General features: G+C 51.2%; 1 protein-coding gene across 1 annotated transcript in view; it reads right to left on the bottom strand.

The window, feature by feature from the left end:
* HIVEP3 (HIVEP zinc finger 3) overlaps positions 1-22,813 on the bottom strand; it is a 305,383-nt gene that overhangs the window by 65,841 nt on the left and 216,729 nt on the right. Inside the window, 2 exon segments of the mRNA XM_031061871.1 lie at positions 2,698-5,009; positions 5,012-8,300. Of these exon segments, the coding sequence (XP_030917731.1) occupies positions 2,698-5,009; positions 5,012-7,733 (5,034 nt within the window). The 5' untranslated portion in view covers positions 7,734-8,300.

The raw sequence follows: 22,813 nt of genomic DNA, 5'->3' as shown, positions 1-22,813 counted from the left end.
AGGAATGGTCTTGAGCTGGTGGCTGTGGGCATGGAGATGACAGTGAGGAAATCAGCAGCAGGAGACACTCAGAACCCTCAAAAATTAAACTTTTAGGGTTGTGACTTCACCTCCTGATGGGAGCTACGGGCTCAGAGCACTGCTAGGGACAACCTTCCCAGGTTTACTGAGGAATACAAAACAACTGACTTGCTAGATGTAGCACGAGGTTTATTTATTGCAACTTTCGAAAGCACAAAAAACATTGACAGATGAAAGGCACCAGAGAGCCAAAATCATACAGTCACTGCTATCCCCTTTTACAGTCTTGTTGGAATTTACAGAGAGTGCAAGCCCCAGTACAGTGTCACCAGCCATCCCTACATGCATGCTGGAGCCCGCAGCCACTCCAGAATTCCAGAATTTTCTGCTCAGTAAATCCCACTGGAAATTTAAACCCCAAGCCAAGGACGGAGACAGCACGTACAGAGCTACTGTTTGCTGCATGCATAACTGTACAAAACACCAGAGCTTTTTACATCTCCTGGGAGGAACTGACACCCTGGAGTTACATGAAGGAGGGAATGTGGAGGGGAAGGAGCCAGAGTAGAGTTAGCTGAGGGCTGGACTCCAACCCTGGAGTGATGCTACTGCTGCTGCACGTCCTGGCAGCTGCTGCTTCCCCACCCGTGTTTTACACCCTGCACGGAGGATTTCACCCCCACTGATCACAAATTGGTGCTGTGCTTGAAAGGAGTTCGATTTATCTCTGCTGCAGCTCTCAGGGCTCTGCCAGCCATGTGGGGAGCAGGGCTGGGTTTGGATCCGCTGGTTCCAGGTGAACTGGGCAGGGTGAGCTCTTCACAAACTGAGCCATGGGAACCTGAACCTGCACTGCCAGGCAGCTTGGAGGGGTTGGCTGAGGGGGTTTAGAGGCTTTAGGGGAAATGCATGCAGTGAAATGTGGGTTTGGATGAGCGAGGGCTGAACGTCCTGGCAGCTGCTGCTTCCCTACCCGTGTTTTACACCCTGCACGGAGGATTTCACTCCCATTGACCACAAATTGGTGCTGTGCTTGAAAGGAGTTCGATTTATCTCTGCTGCAGCTCTCAGGGCTCTGCCAGCCACACGGGAGGACGGCTGGATTTGGGATCCACTGGTTCCAGGTGAGCTGGGCAGGGTGAGCTCTTCACAAACTGAGCCATGGGGACCTGAACCTGCACTGCCAGGCAGCTTGGAGGGGTTTGCTGAGAGGGTTTAGAGGCTTTGGGGGCAATGCATGCAGTGAAATGTGGGTTTGGATGAGTGAGGGCTGAACCTTTTAACCCCTGTTTAACCCTTCCCTTCAGGGCGGGAAGGTCTGGTACCTCTGGACACTCACTGGGTGTGGGTTTTAGCACCATGGCAAAGAGCAGGGCTCAGAGCAGCACAGGCACTTCCTTTAGGGATTGAAACCCAGGGTGCTGTGGCACCACTCGGATAAAACCCTTGGAGAAATAGTGCATAAATCTCAGCGTGGTTATTGCACTGCTCAGGTAATTATCTGCCCCCGTTGTCCCTAGAAATCTGTCTCTTGGATTTCTGCAGGAGAGTGATGGAAATGCTGAATAGAAATAAAGATTTATTGAATCAAAGCGATTCTACTGTGTATTTTAAGACATATTTATAAGCAGCAGCTGCAGCAGCGATTATGATAAATTTAATATTCAGAGTTCATTTCATGACACAGAAATAAAATGAATAATCCATCAATATAAATTGACTTGAGATGAATATCAAATTGCAAAATCTTTAGAGCAATTCTGTTTGCTAATCTACATGAACATGATCTGGATTAAAGGGATCTGTTTGGTTCAGCATTAAGCAGGAAGGGTAAAGTCTGGCTTTAAAATGAGATACATAAAATTAGGCAGCTCAGGAGGGTCTTAAGAATTCTGTGCCTGTGTGGGCAATGCCTTGGGGGAGCCCTGCCCCTGGGAAGCCACTGTGAAGTCTTAACTCTAAAACCAGGCATAAAATATCCTTAAATACCTGGAAAAACAGGTGGACAGCTATGGACCAAATGGACCAAACCACAGGGATGTTTAACAAAACGTGTCTGACCCGCTGAGGCACTTTTATAAATGTCACCGTCAGCCTTTGTGCTTCTTCAGGGGCCTAAATACACTTGCAAATCTCCTTTTAATATTTTTTAAATACTTTTAAGCATGCCTCTCCATGTTCATTAATGTGAGATGAGCAGATGCACAACCAGACAGAATCCCATTTCCCCAAGGTAATCCTTTTGCTTCATTTCTAACATGCAAAATGCAGGGAATTATAACAGCGTTTAAACAAAAAAAAAAAAAGAAAGAAAGAAGTTGTAAAGCTGTTTGAAATATCAAGACAAATGCAAATGAAGTCTAATCCTTTGTGCTGGAGCTGTGGTGGCTCGTGGGGTGGTGGTGGTGGTGGTGATTCCTACTTTTTGGGCTACAAAGCAAGTAGGAACTGGAGAACAGAAACCTGGCCTGGGAGCAGGCTCTCCTGCCTCCTGGGTTGGGCTTTCTGTGGGGTTTGGGCTCTTCACTCTAAGAGTTTCACCGAGAACAGGCGCTTCCCACAGCGCCAGCGGGACGAGTAAACCCCGACCACGCTGAGCACAGCCACGCCCCGGCCCTCAGCCCCCGCTACCCACGCATCCAAATGGATCAGGAGAAAGAGATAGGATTGCATTACCTCGGTCATTTTGGGCTTCCTGGAGCTGGCCGGGACCAGCCTGCCCGCCTCGGGCCGCGGCGCGGTGGCCATGGTGTAGGTCTCCTTGCTCACCTTCTGCTTGGACCTCAGCAGGGCCAGGGCTGCCTTGGTGGACACCCCGGGCAGGTTGGGGTTGTAGAGGCTGATGCACCAGCTGGCATACACCGAGGAGCGCCCATCCGCTTGCTGGGTGTGATTTGGCTTGATGTAGTTCAAATAGCACCAACTGACATTAGTGGTTGTGTGGAGACTGGGGAACTGCAGGACCTTCTTGGTGTCAGTGCCTTCCCGAGCCTTCCCTGCGCTGGCGGCGCCCTCAGGCACGGGGGCAGTGCTGGCAGGGGTTGGTGGAGGCTGCTCCACCGGTTCTTTGGAGTCTTCCTTCTTGACGGGCTGCAGAGGCTCCTGGCTGAGGAACTGTTTGCCAGCTGGCTGCTCGTACTCCGGCAGTGCCTCAAAGCTCGGGGAGCCCGGCCGGGACGCTGCCTGCTGGGAACTGCTCGGGGTTTCCTTTGGCTCCGACTGCTCCACAGACACGCCGGGTGGTGTCTCAACCTCCACCCTGTCTTGGCTTTCTGCAAGGAAGTGAGATTTATCCTGCTTTTTCCCTTCCTCTGCTGCACTGGGTGGCTTCACCACTTCCAGCTTCTCTTCTGCTTCAGACACTTCCTCCTCCTTCACTCTCTTCTGCTGCTGTGTCTCCATCGTCAGCTCCAAACTGCCGGCTGGGGACAGCATCCTTTTGCTCCCCCCAACCGTGGAAGGGCCCCCTTCCAGGCCGAGGACGCTGTCTGAGGGGCAGGTGAGGGGCATGTAGCCCTTTCTTTCCGGTAAGGGCAGGGGAACTCTCAGGTATGGGCTCTGGAAAAGGCTTCTCTGCTCCTCTGTGATCATCTGGGCCAGGTCAAACCCCAGCCCGTGGACATCAGCGCTGCACACCAGGGCGCCCTTGGGCTGGCGGTCATCGAATTTGGGGAGGACGATGGTGGAGGAGCTGCACTGGGACTGCGTGACCAGGATCTGGGAGAGCGTGGTGTACATGGCGCTGCCGTAGGAGGGCATGTTGGTCTGGATGCGGACGGGGACAACCAGGGACACCATGGGCTCTGTCCGGGTGGGGACAACGAGCTGGGTCACGGTGACAGAGAGCGCGGGACTCGCTGTGCAGGTCAGAGGGTGCAACCTGCTGTCCGAGTCATAATCCGTGCACGGGGACAGGCTGGAGCTTCCTGCTGCTGAGAACAAACTGGATTTGAGCTGTGGCAAATGTCCACCAGCATCACCTGGCAAGTGGAGGGCAAACTGGGACTGGAGAGGCAGGAAGAAGGCTGAGGGGATCGGGGAGGAGCCAGGGTAGTGCACGGGCAGGAACGAAGGGTGCCTGAAGGACACCTCGGCGGGGTGAGACATCAAGGGAGGAGCGATGTGGAGTGGGCCCGGGTGGATGAGCGTTTGCGGGAGGGGCAGCGGCGGGGTCTGGAATATGGAGGGAGGGATCTGAGGCATGGAGAACTGGGCAGAGAGGATGTCAGACATGGTGTGTGCAGCGAAGAGCTCTGCAGACTGCCCCGGCTGTGGCAGGAGGTGCTGGTAGGGGAATATGGAAACCTGAGGGGCCATGAAGTGCTTCTCGTGCAGCGTCAGCTGTGGCACGGGGTGGTGGAACACCTGCAGAGCCTCTGTGTATGGCGGGCTGTAGGATGGCTCGGGGCTGTCCTTTGGCTGGCTCTTGTCACTTGGGTAGGCGCCGTGAGAGGGCAAAGGGGAGGACGTGGTCGGCTGATGGGGCAAACTCGTAGCAGGAGATTTACTTGAAGAAGGAGCTGGATCCTCCGTGTCCGGCCAGCCCAGCGGGGCCGGGTCTGGCTCGTGCTCGGGGTGCCTGGTGAGGGACGCCTGCCGCACCAGGAAGCATTTCCTCCTCTCCTGGGGGGCCGAGGAGGTGGAGGGGCCAGGGGTGGAGGCAGGAGTGGATGACAAACTCCCGTAGTCGAAGGATTTGCTGCGAGTCTCTGACATCTGGGAAGGGTGGGACACGTTGGGCGTCTGCTCGGAAGCAGATCTCCGCATTTCCCTGGAATGGTGATGGTGGCTGGGGACCATCAGCATATGGGAGCCAACGCCAGGAGGTTTTGGGTGGGATTCGGAGGGCTGGCTACTCGACTCTGGCTTGGTGTGGTCATCCCGGTCAAAGGAGACGGAGTGGCTGGAGCCGTGGGATAGGCTGCTCTCCTGACTGGGGCTCCGGGTGAGAGAGACGGACTCAAAGCTGGACTCCCCGGAGGACTGGGCGGCCACTGGAACTCCTCGGTTTTCTCTGGCTCTTTCGGAGGAGGTTCTGGCTCTGTTTCTGGTCTGTCTGGCTCTTCCGTGACCAGAATCTCAGGGACCTGGATGTTGGGCTGGCGGACCAGCCTGGGCTGCAGGGAGTGAGGGGGGCGGCTGTGCTGGGGCGTGGGCTGAGATGGGAACTGGGACAGGGGCTTGTCCTCTTCCAAGCTGCTGGGCTGCTCGATGGAGTCTGACTTCTCAAAGGAGCTTGTGTGCTGGATGACAGAGATCTCCTTGGAGGTTGTTCTCCTCTCCTTGCCCTCCGCGCTCGAAGCTGGTTTGGTGTTCCTGGAATGGAAGCTGGCACTGGCCTCGGAAGGTGCGGATTTTCCCGAGTCTGCTGGTGACTTCATGGATTCGCGGGTCAGGTTTAGAGCCACCTCAGACGAGGCCAGGTTTGCAAACTGAGTGCCTGGGCCGGTGCTGGAGGAAGGGGTGTCAGACATTTCGAAAGATGGAGGTTCCTCATCATCCCCAAGGCTCTTCTCCTTCCGCCTCTTGCGCAGCGGGGTGAGCTCCAAGGTGCTGCCCAGCTTGTAATGCATCATCTGAGGCCACACGTCGGGATCCGCCGTGCTCTTCTCCGGCTCTGAGGAGGTGTGGGACGTGGCAGAGCGGGGCTTGGAGAGCTGCAGTTCTGAGCAGTAGTACTTCTTGTGGGCCTCGTAGTTGTCCCTTTTCTTGTAGCGAGCGCCGCACACGTTGCACTCGTACATGAACCCTTTCGCCTTCGGGCCCTTGCGGGACTTTTTGGTAAGATCGCTTTCCTTGGTTTCAGGCTCCTCGGGAGGTTTGGGAACAGTTTCTTTGCTGGCAGAGCCAACCTCCTCCGAGACGTATTCCACTCCCAAGGGTAGCTCGATAGCTGGTTGGCGTTTTAGCATTCGAGGGTGCGAGGAGAACGCTTGGCTGCGGCTTAAGACTTCCGGCTCCATGATGTGATCATCGAATGAGTAGCTACCTCTAAAGGTGTGTGGGGAGCTTATAGTGCATGCAGCAGAAGGCATTGAGTGGCTTCTTAGGAGAGGCACTGTCTCTGTGGCACTGTGGGATTGCTGAAGTGACAACAATGATTGTTCGGGCTTCATTTTTTCACCGTGGGATGCCAACACTTTCGCTGCATCCAGCTGGCTGCTGGAGCCAGACTTGATATCGAACTGAAACGGTTCTCTGTACGCACCAGACTTTGGGGATTCAATGCTGCTACGCCTAGAAAGAGAGCTTCTTCTGGGCTTCACGCTGTCGATTTCACTGGTATCCACAACAGCTTCGTTAATGGTAATTAGCTTAGTGATGTGTTCGATCACCTGTGTTCTAGGCACAGACAACGGGACCATGCTGGGCTTCTCATCGCCGGACAGGTGTGGGAACCCCTGGGTTGTGTTTGCAGCCAGCGCCGCTGTCCTCTGCCCAATCCTCCCACACTTCCCGAAGATGATCTCGGCGTAGGATTTGGCGTTGGTGTTGGGAGGGCTGATCTGCTGCTCCGCGCTCTCGGATCTGGAGAAGTACCCGGACTCCGTGCTGCCTTTGCTGCCGGGGCTCAGGAACGCCTGCTCGTCGATCACCTTCTTGCGCTCGCTCAGGCGCAGCGCCAGCTTCTGCTTGATGGTGTGGGTGTCCTCGGACTTATGGCTCAGGGCGTGCTCCGACGACGGCTCCACAAACTGGGAGCTGTCCTCGAGGGACTGGGACATGCTGGAATGGGACAATGAGCAGCGGTCGTGGCTGGAGCCTTGGCTCCCTGCGCTCAGCAGGCTGCTGGAGAGCAGGGTGTGTTTCTGCCTGGGCGACAGCTCCACGGTGTGCCCCGACATCGCCGCCGTCTCCTCCTCCGAGTCCGTGCTCTCCCCTTCCGTCGGCTCCTCGAAGTCCTCCCCACCGATGCGCTCCATCTCCAGGCTCGAGGGGTACATCTCTGCTCCGATCCCTGAGGCCAGCCCAGCTTTGATCCGGTGAGCATGGGACTTCCTGTGTTTGTACAGATTGCTCTTCGTCTTGAAGGAGAAGCCGCATGGAATGCAAGGGTAGGGCCTCTCGCCCGTGTGGGACCTGATGTGTTTCTGGAGCACGCTGGGCTTGGCGCAGGGCCTGCTGCAGTACTGGCAGATGTACTTGCCTGGCTTCTGGGGCTTCTTCTCCTTCTTGTGCACCTCCTCAGCTTGCTTCAGGGACACCTGGGCAGGGCGGGGGATGAAGACCTTCTGCACGGCCGGCATGTCCTCGGTGGGAATGATGGGCGAGTGGGATGGGAGGAGCTGGCCGTGGTGGGCGTGCAGCCCGGCGGACGGGAAGGAGCCGGAGGGCCCTGGCCTGACTGGATCAACTAGCTGCCATGTGGGACCTTCCAGGACATGCTCCGGCTTCCCCGGGGACATAAATGCTGGTGCCAGTGCGTGCTGCTGAAGCTGCGGGACGTGGGCGGGGTGGTCAAAGGAGGAGGGCTTGGCTTGTTTCTGGTGGCCGGGCTTCTCCTGAGGCTCCTCTCGTGGAACGGGCAAAGAGCCGGAAAAGTGCTGCTGCGAGATGATATCTCGGAGAGGGGTTCCTTGGGAAGGAGCAGAGCTGCCCTGGTACGTAGTTGGGGATGAAATACTGCCTTGGAAAGCCTCTCCTTTGGGAAGCCTCTTTCTTGGACTTTCCTCAGCCTTTTTTGTGCTCTTCTGGCTTTGTTCAGGATCCATGACCTTAAAAGGGTCTTTGAATGCTATTTCGGGAAGGTTTTGGCAGGCTTCATTTAGGAATAATAAAGGTCTCCTCTGTAGATTCCCTGTTTTGCCTGCATTTGCTACGAAGCTGGAGCCGCCAGGAGATGGTTGTTGATTTAAGATTTGACTAAAGTGTCACTAGTTGCTATTTGATTCAAAAAAAAAAACGTTTCAAGGTCAATAAAGTTCACATTGGTAACACATGACAAACTACTTCAAAGAGAGAAAACTTTCCAAAACTTTCAGTCCAAATATTTTCCTTGTGAACTTGGTTAAGGCTTTAAACCTTGCCATTTTATTTCAGTTGACAGTGGCAAGCCTTCAAAGTCAAGATGCAACCCACAATGTGTCTCTTGTTTGTTATGCAAACCTTTGAAAACTTGAGACTTTAGTGCTCATCTCAGAAAGATCCGTTTTTTCTTCTCTCTCTCTCTCTCTCTCTCCTGTGCAAGGAAAATAACACTGAACGGTGGATGTCCCCCTGTGTCTTCCTTCTGTTCCACTTTGGAGTTCAAAAGCCTTGGAAAAGTATTTCCCACATTTCTGTAATTACATACAAAAGAAAAAGAGACAAAAAAAATTCTTTAGCTTTTGTGTGTAAGTAATTAACCGCTGCTCATTCGGGGGGAGGGGTTAACAGTAAATATTTTGTACACAAATAATTCAGAACAACTCATTGAATGTCTGCCTAAACCTAAACATAAATTGCGCTCAGGCAAACCTCAGGGACTCGGTTTAATGCTCACAAAACCTGGCAGCAACCAAAGACAGGAACTTGAAACAGACACAATTTGGAAAAATGAATTAAAACACTTTCAAACTGGAGTTCCTCCTAATCTTCTGCAAACATTCAGGGGTTTAAAGTTTGTATAATTGTATTTTCCTTCCAAACCGACTGACTCCAAAGCCCTGCCTCACACTTCTTACATCCCTGACAAATAACAAGGCATCTTGTCTGGATAAAAGCTGCTCTTGAGCTGTGCTAATCTTCAGTGTCACCTACAACAAAGGCAGGTGAAGAGGAGCTTTTATTGAACTGTTGCCTCTTTAATTTCCTGCCTTTTGTCACCAAACAAAGGTGCAAATCCAATTTCTGTGACACACACGTGGGGTGTCATCGTGGGCTGTTTCTATCAAACCCCATTAACCACCCTGAGCAAACACAGCTCCTGATGGGACACTCCGGCAGGGAATTGCACTGGAATTGCACCCTGACCACTTTGGAATCAGCCAGTGTCTCCAGGAGATGGAATGGAAAGGGGTGGGATGCTCTGAAGGAAAAGAAGGGAGGTGTTTTCTAAATGAAATTAATTGATAGGTGTGATTTATAATGACAAATAAATTATTATCCTTCTTTCTGAAGGTATTGCCTGCCCTGTGGTGCGGTGCCTTGCTAGGACAGGATTACACTGCATTAATTAGAGGAAATTATTCCAAACCCTGTGTTCCCTGGGGATGGGGCTGAAGTGCCAGTCCAGCAGAGCGGGGAGGAGCAGGGGACTGAGATTTGAGCTCAGCGATGGCCCAGCTTCCTCCTGAAGGGTGGAGAACCAGCAGGAGAATCCACAAAGTCCTCCAAGGACTCCTCACTGCTCATTCACTCCTACAACCGTGTGGGCTCAGTGAGAAAAGGAACCTGGAGTTTAGGGGATTTAGCTGAATTTAGCAGTCTAGTGATACTGGGACACCTGGGACACAACACAAACTCTCTGAAAAGTGTCACCTCACACGGCCAAATGGAGGGTGCAAGTCCTGGGACACATCTCCCTCATGGAGAGAGGCAGGGACCCAGTGGGGACAATGGATCCCCCATGAGGGGCTCAGTTCAGGGACATGGGTTCCCCTGAGATGTCATTTTTTACTGGCTGGATAAGTCCACCTGTGACACCACACCTCAGGGAATTGACACAAAATCAGTTCTAGCCTTGAACTTCACCTTTTTTCCCTCAAATCCAGGTCCTGCTCCCTTCCAGCACCAGCTTCAACCCTTCCCAGGACCTGCAGAGCACCTGCTCTTGCCCTGACTTGCTGAGGGAATCAGGCTCCTTGCTGGGAGAAGGATTTAATTACATTTTGAAACCCCTTTTCAGAGAGCCCTCAGTGCTGACTAACCCTGCCCGTGGTCTGGGCTAGACTTTGAGCCCAGCATTTATTCAAGATCAAAGGCACTCGTGGAGCTGATTTATCACCTTGATTTCTGCACAGATTGCTGGGGTTTGCCCCACTCGTGACACACTGAGCTTTTTAACCTGGGAGAATTGGATTTAAGCAGGGACAGAGAACATTAACTGGGTAGAAGTGGATTTAAGCAGGGATTTTTTTCAGCAAGAACAGAATGAGCTGCCACAAATTAATATATTCACGTTTAAGAATTCCCAACTCAACCTGGACAACATTATAATACTGAATTTTCTCCTATAGGCCACATATAAATTCCTAAATGTTTAATAATTATGCTTGCAAAGAAAATTCTTGAGTTAATTCAATACCAACCCAAATGTTCAGACCATCCTCATTCTCCTCTGCTGAACACATGGGCCCCAGCTGATTTTTATTTTTTAGGAATTCTGCACTATTCAAGAACAAGCCAACAAACAAACACACCTGGCTGCCCACAGCAGCAAGCAGGGCCATTCCAGGCCAGTCCAGGCTACTCTGGACATCTTTATTCCATTACTGGGAATGAGGCTCCTGAAATGCCAGTGGCAAAGGATAATTCTCCTGGCTGGATGCAGTTAATCCAGGCTGAGACTTCCCAAAGGGAAATTTAACAGTGCAACAAAAACTGGGAGAAAAAAAATGAAGCCTGGGAGGGTTTCTGCACTAAGGATCCAGAGGGAAGGAGGAAGAAAAGGGGAAATTCATGAGAGGCAGCTCCCATCTCTGCTCTAGGCCAGGGACAGCAGCCAGGGCACGGCTGGAGCTGGGCCAGGGCAGCTCAGGCTGGAGCTCAGGGCAAGGTTCTTCCCCCAGAGGGTGCTGGCACTGCCCAGGCTGCCCAGGGAATGGGCACGGCCCCGAGGCTGCCAGAGCTCCAGGGATGCCCAGGCTGGGCTTGCTGGGGACTCTGGGCAGGGTTTGGCTTTGGCATTGATCATCCCTGTGGGTCCCTTCCAGCTCAGCACATTCCATGATTGTGTGAGAGTGAGGGATGGGGGAGATGAAGGATGGGGGAGAAATTTGGGCAGCGCTGCAGGGATGGCCAGGGTGGGGTTGTTTGGGGCAGGTTGATCATCCTTGGTCCCTTCCAACTCAGGATATTCCATGATTCTACAACCAACCCTTCACCATTTCCATTCTCTCTTTCGCTCAGGTGGCACTGGAACAATGACAGCAAATCCTAAAGGAGAAAGCCCCATGGATTATGGGGCACACGGATCCCAGCTGCTGCCATGGCATGTCTGGGTTTGTGTTCCCAGCCCCTCTCCAGCCTCGTTGCCCCCTCTGGATGCTCTCAGGCATCTCAAAGTCCTTCCCAAACTGAGGGACCAGAACTGGACACAGAAATATAAAAATGCAGCACTGGGAGGACTCAGTCAGAAATTTCTCCAATTAATAGAAGTGAAAGCAAAATAAATTGGACAAAGAGAAAAGCAGGTCCTGCTCGCAGGTGGAGCCCACTGCAAAGGGCAGGGAGAGCAGCCAGGGTGGAGAAAGCAGAGGTTACTCACAGTGCAATGGGCAGAGTGGAGCTTTGGTGGTGTCCCCCTCTTGTTTGCCCAGGGCTGAGCTCAGCCTGTGGAAGGAAGAGCAGGCTGGGCTCAGGGTGTGCAGATCCTGCAGTTCCACCTCTGCAGGAGCAGCCAGAGCCCTGCTGGAGACAGGCCCAGGTAACCACAGCAGGGCACAAACAGAGCCCTGGGGTGCTCCCACCTCCCTGGAGTGACACCAACGCGCAGAGCAAACAGCACTGCGGGCTCTGCTCCTCCAGTCCAGGGCTTCTGCTGGAACCCTGGGTACAGAGAATTTGGGACTTTCTGTGCTGCCAGGCACTGACCCCCACAGAACACTGCACTGACCTGAGGCCGTGGAGAAGCTTCCAGAATGGAATGACAGAACTGGGATTGTGGGTGTGGAGTTTGGATAGAAGTGTGTGAGATCACAGGGTGGGAAACTCAGAGTTTGGGGTTTAGAGTATAGTAATAGATATGGAGCAAGATGGAGACTTGGGGTGGAGGCCAATCCTCCTTCTCCTTCTCCTTCTCCTTCTCCTTCTCCTTCTCCTTCTCCTTCTCCTTCTCCTTCTCCTCCTCCTCCTCCTTCTCCTCCTCCTCTTCCTCCTCCTTCTCCTTTTCCTTCTCCCTTCTCTTCCTCTTCTCCTTCTTCTTCTCATTCTCCCGCTTCTTCTCCTCCTTCCCCTTCTTCTCCATGGGTTTGGGTGGTTTTGTGCCACTGGATAAAAAAGTCCCCATTGCAGGCCCGTGTGATTGGTTATTGGGTTAAAAGTGAAAATAATTTAGTTGTCATTTCTTAATTGGACAGTTTATCCTTAAAAGGCCTTGTAGAGAGAGAGATGGGGCTCCCTTTTCAGTGTGTGAGAGTGAAGTGCTGCAGAACTCAGGGTTTGTGGGACTGTGACAGAGATAAGAACTAACAAACATCTGAGTCCCAACAAGAAATGCCATCTCACACATTTAATCCCGACCCTGGCAGAAAAGAAGATAAATCTCAACAGTTTTTCTCCTCCTGGATTGGGTATTTCTCCTGATTGGCCCAAGCATTCCCCCTCCTGGCCCAGTTATCCCTTCCCTTGCAGCAGTTATTCCCCTCCTGGAGCAGGTGTTCCTCCTCCCCCTCTATTCCATCTCCTAGACCAGGTATTCCCACTGCTGGCCAAGGTATTTCTATATATTCCTCCTTCTGGCCCAGGAATTCCTCATCTGACCCAGGTATTTCTCCTCCTGGCCCAGGTATTCCTTATCTAAACTGGGTATTCCTCCTCTGGATCAGATATTCCTCATCTGAACCGGGTATTCCTCGTTTGACCCAGGGATTCCTTCTCCTGGCCCAGCTATTCCCCCTCATGGATCAGTTATTTCTCCTCCTGGCCCAGCCCTTCCTCCAAAGCTCTTATTTAGTCTTGAGTTTTGCCTTTAGACATCTTCAGTTTCAAGGAAACCATTGAGTTGGTCCACACCCACCTTCCACTGACCTCCCAACACCTCCCAGCACCTTTCCTGTGAGGAAAGGCTGGGAGAGCTGGGGGTGTTCAGCTGAATAAAAGGATAAAATGTTCTGGGGAGATCTGAGATCCCTTTCCAGGGCCTGAAGGGGCTCCAGGAGAGCTGCAGAGGGACTGGGGACAAGGATGGAGGGACAGGAGCCAGGGAATGGCTGCCAGTGCCAGAGGGCAGGGCTGGATGGGATCTTGGCAATTGGGAATTGTTCCCTGGCAGGGTGGGCAGGGGCTGGGCTGGAATTGCCAGAGCAGCTGTGGCTGCCCCTGGAGCCCTGGCAGTGCCCAAGGCCAGGCTGGGCATTGGGGCTGGAGCACCTGGCACAGTGGGATCTTTCCAGTGCCACGGCATGGGTGACACTGGGTGGGATTTAAGGTCCTTCCAACCCAAACCATTCCAGGATTCTGGAATTCACATGTTTGGGCCCTCAGATTTGATGAACATCTGCTGAGCTGCCGTGGATCGCTGAGGGGAGAAGAAAACCCAGGGCTAAACTGGAGAGATTTGGGTTCAGTTCCCACTTTGGTTACACATTTCCTGTGTGAAACTGGGCAAGTTCATCTCTGAGTGAGTCCCCATTTCCAGATGGGGACACTTCCCTGTTCCACAGCTGGGCTGTGACTCAGCACTGGGGGCCTGGGGCGGCTGGGATCCTCTGGGAAGGGAGAGACCCACGGAGATAAAGAGGGATCCTCTTAACAGGAAACAGATGGGGAGGCAGCCAGGAGACTTTCTCTGCTCATTAAAAAAATCCAGGATTAAAAGTTTGTGCTTATTCACTTTTTATTTTTATCCCCGAGGGTTTCTGCAGTTTTCCCTCCCACCTTTCCAGGCAGAGAGGGGCACTGAGGAAAAGATGAACGAACCCAACTCTGCGTTTATTCAAGGCGAAGGGTTAATCTAGAGAATTTCATCACTTCAAAGAGGCTTTCCAGAAAAGCATTTGAGTCACAACAGAGAAATTATTGCAAAATCTGCATATTTGAGAGCTAAATATTCCCAGAAATATCACCATCAAAACTAGAAGTGGGGGGAGGAAGAAAAAAAAAGCAGCAAGCCCTGTGCAGCCTGGGGAGCCACGGAAAGGCAGGTATGGAGCAAAGCAGCAGCACTTCCATGAATTCCTTGGAGCAGCACTTGGCTCTGCCCAGGCAGGACAGGGCCCTGGCTCAGCCTCCAGGCAGCCCCAGCTCCCTCCCAGCTCCTGCTGCTCCGTTTCCATCACTAAAAGTGGGATTTGCAGCCTGGCTCCTGCCCCTGCAGGCACTCCCTTATTCCAGAGGGCTTCTCAGGGGTTTCTCACATTTATAAGGACACTGATCCTGTTTTCTGGCAACTAAAATTCAAGAAAATCAATTTTTTTAGAGACATTCAAGATGACCCTCGAGGTCCAGTGCCTGTGAGGAATTCTGAGCATTCCCAGCTCATTTCCTCCATGGGATTGTGCAAATCCCTGCTGCTCTCCCTTCTCACTATTTAGAAGTCGCTGTTTAATATTTTTAAACCACTCCTGCCTAATGATTCCTTCAGAATTCCCCAGGACTGACCACTCCAGGCTGCCCATCCCAGGACGGGGAGGCAACTCGTGGTGAGCAGTGATTCCATCCAAGGCCACGAGCCCTGAACACAGGGAAGGCAGAAATGGCCTTTCCCTGGAAAGGCGTTCCCCTGCAGAGACTCCCCTGCTTGAACCCAGGGATTGAGAAACCTCCCAGAATGTTTCTGCATCCCTTCAAACCACAGGAGTGGGGAAAAAATAACAGAAGGAAGGGACAACTGCAGTTGAGAGGGAGTTTGTGATTCCTGCTCAACCTCAGGATTGCAGTGGGAAGGCGTCGATCCCACAGCCCTGACCCTCCCTGGATGAGCCTCTCCTTGGATACTGACTAGATTTGCTTCCATGGACACCCAGAAATCCTTGGATTCACACACCAGTCCATGGATTCACACACCAATCCATGGATGCACACACCAATCCATGGATCCACACACAAATCCATGGATTCACATACCAATCCATGGATTCACACACACCAATCCACAGATTCACACACCAATCCATGCATGCACACACCAATCCATGGATGCACACACACCAATCCATGTATTCACACACCAATCCATGGATTCACACACACCAGTCCATGGATTCACACACACCAATCCATGGATTCACACGCCAATCCACGGATTCATGCACACCAATCCATGGATTCACACACACCAATCCATGGATTCACACACAAATCCATGAATTCACACACCAGTCCATGGATTCACACACCAATCCATGCTTTCACACACACCAATCCATGGATTCACACACAAATCCATGAATTCACACACCAATCCATGGATTCACACACCAAATCTGGCCATTCCCATGGAGTCAGGACTGGCTCCTCACTCCCTGCTCCCTTCTCTGTGTCCCTCATCCAAAATCCAACAGCCCGTGGATGCTCACACAGCCCACGGATGCTCACACAGCCCACGGATGCCCACACAGCCCATGGATGCCCTCACAGCCCGTGGATGCCCACATCTCCAACACCACACCAAGGCAGGTACAGGAAGGGATTTTTCTAAGATTATTTCCCAGTTTGAGAAGCCTGGATCTTGCTCCAGGGTGAATCTGACCCTTCTGCAGAGGGCACACCCAAGCTCCAGCCCCCGAGATGGAGGGAGCTCCTTCCATTCAGGAATTCAGTTCAGGAAGCTGATCCTGCCTCCTTCATTTCCGGGAACTGGAGCTGCCCCAGCAGCTCTGCGGCTGAGGGTGGAGGATGACCCCACACCAGGCACTGCCCTGCTGCTCCTCCTGCTCCGGCTGAGCTCCAGCCTTGGCACGGAGCACAGGGAAAAGCTCCAAGGGAAGCTGAGCCAGGACGATGAACCCCAGCAGAGCTCAGGCTGCCAGACTGCTCAGAAGGAGAGCGGAGGGCAGATTGCAGACACCCACCCGGTGCTCTGAGCCTGGGCCGCACTCTGGAGGGGTCTGAAAGCAGTGCTGGGATGAGCAGGGCTCCCAGAAAAGCCCATTTTCCAGCCTGGTTTGGGAGCTGCAGTGGGTCAGGGAGAGCCCAGCCTGGAGCTGACCCTGGGATGTGCCAGAGCCTGGCTCATCCTTCAAGCCCAGCACAAATCCCAGCTCCAGCAGGAGCTGAGATCCCAAACTCCCAGCACAGGAACCCAACACAGATCCACAGAATTCCCAGAATTCCCAGAATCACTGGGTTGGAAGAGACCTTCAAGATCATTGAGTCCAGCCCAGCCCCAGCACCTCAACTGAACCCTGGCACCCAGTGCCACATCCAGGCTTTGTTAAACACCCCCAGGGATGGTGACTCCACCACCTCCCCGGGCAGAACATTCCAGAACTTTATCACTCTTTCTGTAAAAAACTTCTTCCTAGTATCCAACCTGTATTCCAGCCCTCAGGGAGGGAAGCAGAGCTCAAGCAGCCCCCCAGCTCTGTCCCAGCCCTTCTCTGATCTCCTCTGCCCTGAATGAAGCCCAGCCAGCCCCAGGTGCAGCTGCTGCTCACACACCTGGGCTGAGCTGTCCGTGAGGGACCAATTTGGAGCCTCCTCTCCTCTGGAATCCAGGAGAACAATTCCTGGAGCAGCAGGAGGGCTGCAGCCACACCGGTGGGATGACCAGTGAAGGACCCCCCAAAGCAGAGCTGAGGGCAGCCAGGAGGCAGCAGCAGGGACCTTGTGGCTGTGGCAATAACGAGTTAATCCCCATTCCCAACATATTCCCAGCGCTTTATCCACACGGATTTGACCACCCAGGATCCAGACCCCACACCAGCCTGCGTAACTCCTGCAGGATTTCCACAGAAACACCAAATTATTCATGTTGGAAAAGCTCTCCAGGACAAGTCCAGCCTTCCACCCAATCCCACCATGTTCCCAAATGTTCTGGATTGTCAAGCAAATTGTATCTATTTCCCATCTGTTAGAGCTGGGGCAGTTGTCTTCTGTCAAGTGGGCAGTGTTCCTTATCTCTTCCACAACTGGGGAGACACTGGCGGTTAACAGCCATTGAATGTCCTGCAGGGCTGATAAGAACTACAGCATCCCATTGGGAGATGGGAGCCCAGAGGGAGGAGCCAAGCATTCCTACCCGGATAGAATCTGGAGATTCTGGAACACCAGCACGGCTCCTGCACCGGATTGCCCAGAGGAACAGCAGCTGCCTCTTGCCCTGGATCTCCAGAGGCAGAGACTGCACCTTTCTCCAGGATCCCTGCTCCAGCAGAACCACCCCTGGCACTGCAGGAGGGCTGAGCCACAATTCCAATGGGACTGCTGCCAGCACCCTGACCTACAGGGTGTCAGCCTGGGTTCTGACTCTGCCAGTGTTGGTTTAGTTTACGGCATTGTTTATTTTATGCTTTTATTTTCTTCCCTATTAAAGAACTGTTATTCCTGCTCCCATATTTTTGCCTGAGAGCCCCTTAATTTAAAATTTATAGCAATTCAGAGGGGTGGGGAGGGTTTACATTCTCCATTTCAGGGGAGGCTCCTGCCTTCCTCAGCAGACTCCTGGCTTTCCAAACCAAGACACCAAAGCACATGGCCGCTCGTTTTCTGAGCACTTCCAGGGATGAGATTCCACTGCTTCCCTCGGAAGTTTGTTCCAACAAGGACCCTGGGAAAGCTCTGCAGTAAAGTTGCAAATGTGCCCTTTTCAGCTCGTGGTAACTCAGCCTTTGCTGGCTCTCCACAGCGGGGGAACACCAGGGAGGAGCAGCTTTTCCCAAGTTCCCTCCAGCTGAATTAATGCCATTTCCTTTCCTTTATTTGGCATTCCATGCTGAGAGTAGCATTCCCCTCAGGATTCACTCAAGAAAATAACTGGGAAAAAAAAAAAACAAAAAAACCCAGCAAAAACCCCCAAGAAGTGCCATGGGTTGCATTGTTTGGCTCAGTCCCCGCTTTCCTGACCGCTGGTTGCTTAGGGAGCTGGAGCAATAATGGGAAAAATGAGGAATTTTGGTGTGTTTTGCAAATATCCTGAGAGAGGGACCCTTTTGGCAGCTTGCAGAAGTGCCCGGGCTGCTGGAGGGCTGGGGCAGGGAGGTTCTGCCCCATCCATGTGTGAGCAGGGCTGGTCCTGCCCATGCAGAGCCTTCCTGGGCATGATCCAGGGGAGTTTTCCCTAAGGATGCCCTGGCAGGACACAGCCAGCCCGGTGATGTCACCTGCGGGGCACAGCAGCTTTGTAGGACTGAACAAAACCAAACCAAACGAGGGATTGGAAGGCAATGAAAACAATAAAAAAAGGAAACTTTTAACATGCAAATTCCAGCTCTGCTGCTCGACAATTTTTCCCTTACACAAACTGCTCTTTGTCTCGTTAACGACAAAGCAGAAGCAATTAAGCAAAGTGCAATAAGATTTAAACAGAATGGAATTAAAACCGACTCTGAGATTATTGTTCAGCCCCACTGAAGGGATCCTTCCAGCTGATATCACAAAAAGCTGCCAGTTTGCTTTGCATGCAGGAGAGAGGAGCAGGAATTTTCCCTTTCCCTGCTGCCCTGCAGTACCACACAAGGCTGCCCTTTCCTCATGGACAGAATTCCAGCTTTGTGTTAACCAAGTTCCTTGGTGCTCTAAAGAATGTAAAAATGCAAATATATTAATACCGCAAAAATACAAATATATTAAAAATTGTCTCCATTAGGATGGTGCAAAAGCATTTTCGCTTGGCAATATTTTTTTTGTTTGGGAATTTCTGCACCTGTGAAAGTGTGAAAATCAAAATAAATCAGATTTTCCACTTTCTGGATGCAGGAACACACAGTGATGTGTTGTGCCAGTCTGGGTCTTATTTATTAAATATACAGAGGAGATGCTGAAAGATTTCTGTTTAAATGAAAAAATAATTGGAATCTCAGTGGAAATTCAACAAGGAAATTTTCCCAGCTGATTCAGGACCAAAGGCAATGGGGCTTTTCCCTACCCTCAATGAAAGGCAGAAATAGAAACAAATAATCCACTTATTTCCTACAGGCAAACCCAGAGTTTCTGATCCTTTCTTCAGTCTGGAAATCTCCCTTTTCCAGAGCCTCATGGAGAGCAAATCCTGACATTCATTTACATTTTGTCACATAACAGAAACGGTGACAAACCCAGAAATACGAATGTGACACCGCGAGCAAGTCCCTGCCTGTCCCCAGTGCCACCCTCAGCCCCACAAAGCCTCTGCTGTGCTCCCACTCCGTGGCTGGGTTAATTAACACAGCTTTTCTCCAGGTAAATATTTTCCCAGGCAAGGTGGAGCTGCTGGAAAGGGATTCACCAGGGAATGCAGAGCCAGCTGCACGAGGTGGAGATTTTCCTTACCCAGCCCCTCCTTTCCAAAGGATACTGTGGATATTTATATCTTATATATATTTATTTATCTATATGTGTGTGTGTATATATATATATATATATAAATATATATATATAACATTACTATATATATATTTATTTACATATCTATATTTTAATATAGATATTATATTTTATATAGACATATTTATTTTTATTTATATCTTGTATATATTTACTTATCTATATGCGTATATATATTAATGTATATATTTATTTTTGTATATTTATTTATACATCTATATTTTTATCCTCCAGTTCTCTGTGCACACACACACACACCTCCATGTGCAATTCTGGTTAAAAATTCCAAGCCAAATCCCAATTCTAGGCAATTCTAGACCGATCCCAATTTCAGACAGCTGGGAAGGGTGTGAAGACCTGTCCCCCCTGGAAAATCCTGCTGTTCCCCACACCAGATCCAGGGGGGAAAACCTTGTGTTTTTGGAGCTCTGGAGTGCACACAGAGAGCACAAATAACTCGAAATCAAGATATGCATTTGTTTAACAGGAAAGGGAGAGAAAGCATGACTGAGTTTGGAGGGAATGTCGGGAGCTTTGCAGCGAGGGCAGAGTCAAGTCTGGGCAGTGTTTGCTCCCTTGTCATCACAGGCTCACAGAACTGCCTTGTCTGCTCATACAAAAACACACCTTGTGCCAGGGAAACAGGCAGGGCTTAACGAGCAGCAGAACGTGGTTTGGGTCATTTCCAGGTGATTGGCCTCTTCTTAACAGATCCTTCTTGTAGATGAAGGCAAATATTTATGTAGGGACCCCATTGGCTGCGTGTCCCTCTCTTCTGGTTTTTCCCCTCATAAACCTGTTCCTCAGGAATCCACGGCACCAGCACTGGCTGGGGGCACGGGACAAAACCCAGAGCAGGATTTTCCACGTGCTCAGAACCCCAGACAGGATCTCCTCCACTCCAGGGAGTCTCCACCCTTTCAATCCCATGGCATCCCTCAGAAATTCCTGACTCCGACACAGGGATGCAGTCTGGCCAAATATTTCTTCCAGCATCTTCTGCTTCCAGTGGATTTGGGTGGCTTTTTGGGACACCTGAGGTGGATTTGGATGGGGAAGAGCTCTGCGCTTTGGTGGGACAAAACTGAGAGTCCAGCAAAGCTACAGGACAAATAATCATTAATTGAACAATTCTATATCAAAGTAAGAACCTGGAGGCTCCTGCCTGGGGTGGAACAGCCATTCCAAGATTTAAATGCCAGTTTAAAACCCAGGAATCCTGGTGCTGCCTTTTCCTTGCTCCATTTCTTCAGACAGTGCCGCTTCCTGACATTTTCCTTCCCTTTATCCCTGTAAGGATTTGAGGGCTCCAAATGGGAACAGGATGCAGCCATGAGGACAAAGCCACACAGGGGAGATCACCCCAGCAGCTGCCAGGGGATTGGGGTGAAGGATGGGCAGGATTCGCCCCAGCCTCACCCCACTCCCACTCTTTGGGAACAGGGATCTTCATTTGGGGCCACGGGAACCCACCAAGGGAGGAGCTCGTGTGGAAGGTTTGTGTTTGCTGCATCCACCTGCTGGATTTCTACTTGGGCATGGATTCATGGAACCATGGAATGGTTTGGGCTGGGGGGACCTTAAAGCTCACCCACCTTCCACTCCCCCAGGTTGTTTCCAACCTGGTCTGGGACCTTCCAGGGTTGGGGCAGCTGCAGGATTCACAGAATCACAGAATCACAGAATTCCCAGAATTCCCAGGATCACTGGGTTGAGAGAGACCTTCAAGACCATTGAGTCCAGCCCAGCCCCAACACCTCAACTGAACCCTGGCACCCAGTGCCACATCCAGGCTTTGTTAAACACCCCCAGGGATGGGGACTCCACCACCTACCCGGGCAGAACATTCCAGAACTTTAATTAATGAGAAACAACTCAATTTTGGGGCCTTTTGTCGTCCATATTTACTGGTGAAGGCACCTGCAGGTGGCAAATTGAGAGGTGACGCCCAGAGCCACCACTGAGGCCAAAAGTTCCATAACTTCCCCTGAATCCCAAGGAAAGCAGTCCCAGGTGCACTCAGTTCCTCCTGGCCATATTCCAGCTGTACCTGCCGGGTCCCGTGCAGGGCCTGGATAAATCATCCCAACAAATCCAAACCAGGAGCAAAGTGCCACCTCCGTGCAGACCAGGAGAACGAGACCATCCAGTGACACAAAATCCCCTTTTCTGACCCTGCCAGACTCAGGGAATCCATTCCCGATGATCAGCCAGTGCTGCGCACGCTTGTTATCGTGTCTCTAATGAGATAAGGTGTGAGCTTCTGTTTAATTAGAAACCAGCTCACACTGGTGACCAAAAATACCTGGAAAACACTTCCCAGCACTTCCCAGCTGAGCTCATCACGGCTCAAAGCTGGAATGGCATCAAGGAAATGATCTGCAGGTCAAATATTAAAGATTTCAAGGAAAATAAATATTTTTTAAGCCATCCCTAGCAAAGACAGTGGATATACATCCCTGTGGATAGACATGCAGGAAATCTGAGATCACATTCCTTCAGCTTAGCACGGGGCTCAATAAAAAATAGGCTTCAAAACATTCACTTGGGGGTATTTTTTAAAGAATTTAAATGTGTTTGTCAAGCAAAAATGGTACAAATATTTTCCTTAACACATCCAACCTGTTATATTTATTTAAATGTGTGTTACCTTTTTCTAAGAAATTAAAAAAAACAGACCTGAGATTTGCAGAGAACCCAGAGCCAGAAATTACTCATGTACTCAGCTACTGATCCAAAAATCCTCATGCTCTGCAGAGCCCTGAGGAGAAGAATGCTTCAAAAACCCTCCCTGGGATGAAATCTCTGATGGAACAGCTGAGACATCACCAAAATAACCATTATTTCAGGGCAAGCAAGAAATTCTTCAAAGGTCACAAGCAGCCACACACCTGAACTTGAGATTAAGTGGCTGCATCAAAAAAATAAATAAGCAAACCAAATAAAAACACTTAAACGCATCAGCTGCTGGCCAAGTGGATCCTCAGCCCCCTCTGACTGTGCTGGGTCAGTGTGAGAAATGCCATGAGGAGTTTTTGGATTTTTGTTCAGATTCCTTGATGAAATCCAGCAACCCTCACAGCTGGATTCCCAGTTCTTTTCCTCGTGTATCCCAGAACAGAACAATATTTTTTTCCCCCAAATACCATTTACCAAGCACAGCCTTGAACTTTTAACAGCGATTCCTTCTTCAAGGGGCTGCTGCAAACCAGCCCTGAGCACAGAGACCCCTCAGTAATCCCAAAGAATTTGGGTTTGGGTGAGGGAGGGACAATTCCCTGTTAAATCCACCCTGTGGACAAGCAGCCAGTGCTGGAACAAGACCTCTGCCTCTCCCTCCATGGGCAAAGCAATGTTTGGACACGAGGCAAGTCTGAAATTGCCTCCAGCCTCTTTAGGAAAGGTAAAAAAAAATTAAAAGCACAAAAAAAAAAAAATCCAAACCCTCTCCAGGGGCCACCATTCCTGC

This window comes from Geospiza fortis, unplaced genomic scaffold (assembly GCF_000277835.1).
Source record: "Geospiza fortis unplaced genomic scaffold, GeoFor_1.0 scaffold32, whole genome shotgun sequence".
Taxonomy (NCBI): Eukaryota; Metazoa; Chordata; class Aves; order Passeriformes; family Thraupidae; genus Geospiza; species Geospiza fortis.
Note: the sequence above shows the minus strand (reverse complement) of the source record. Positions and strands in the feature narration are given on the sequence as shown.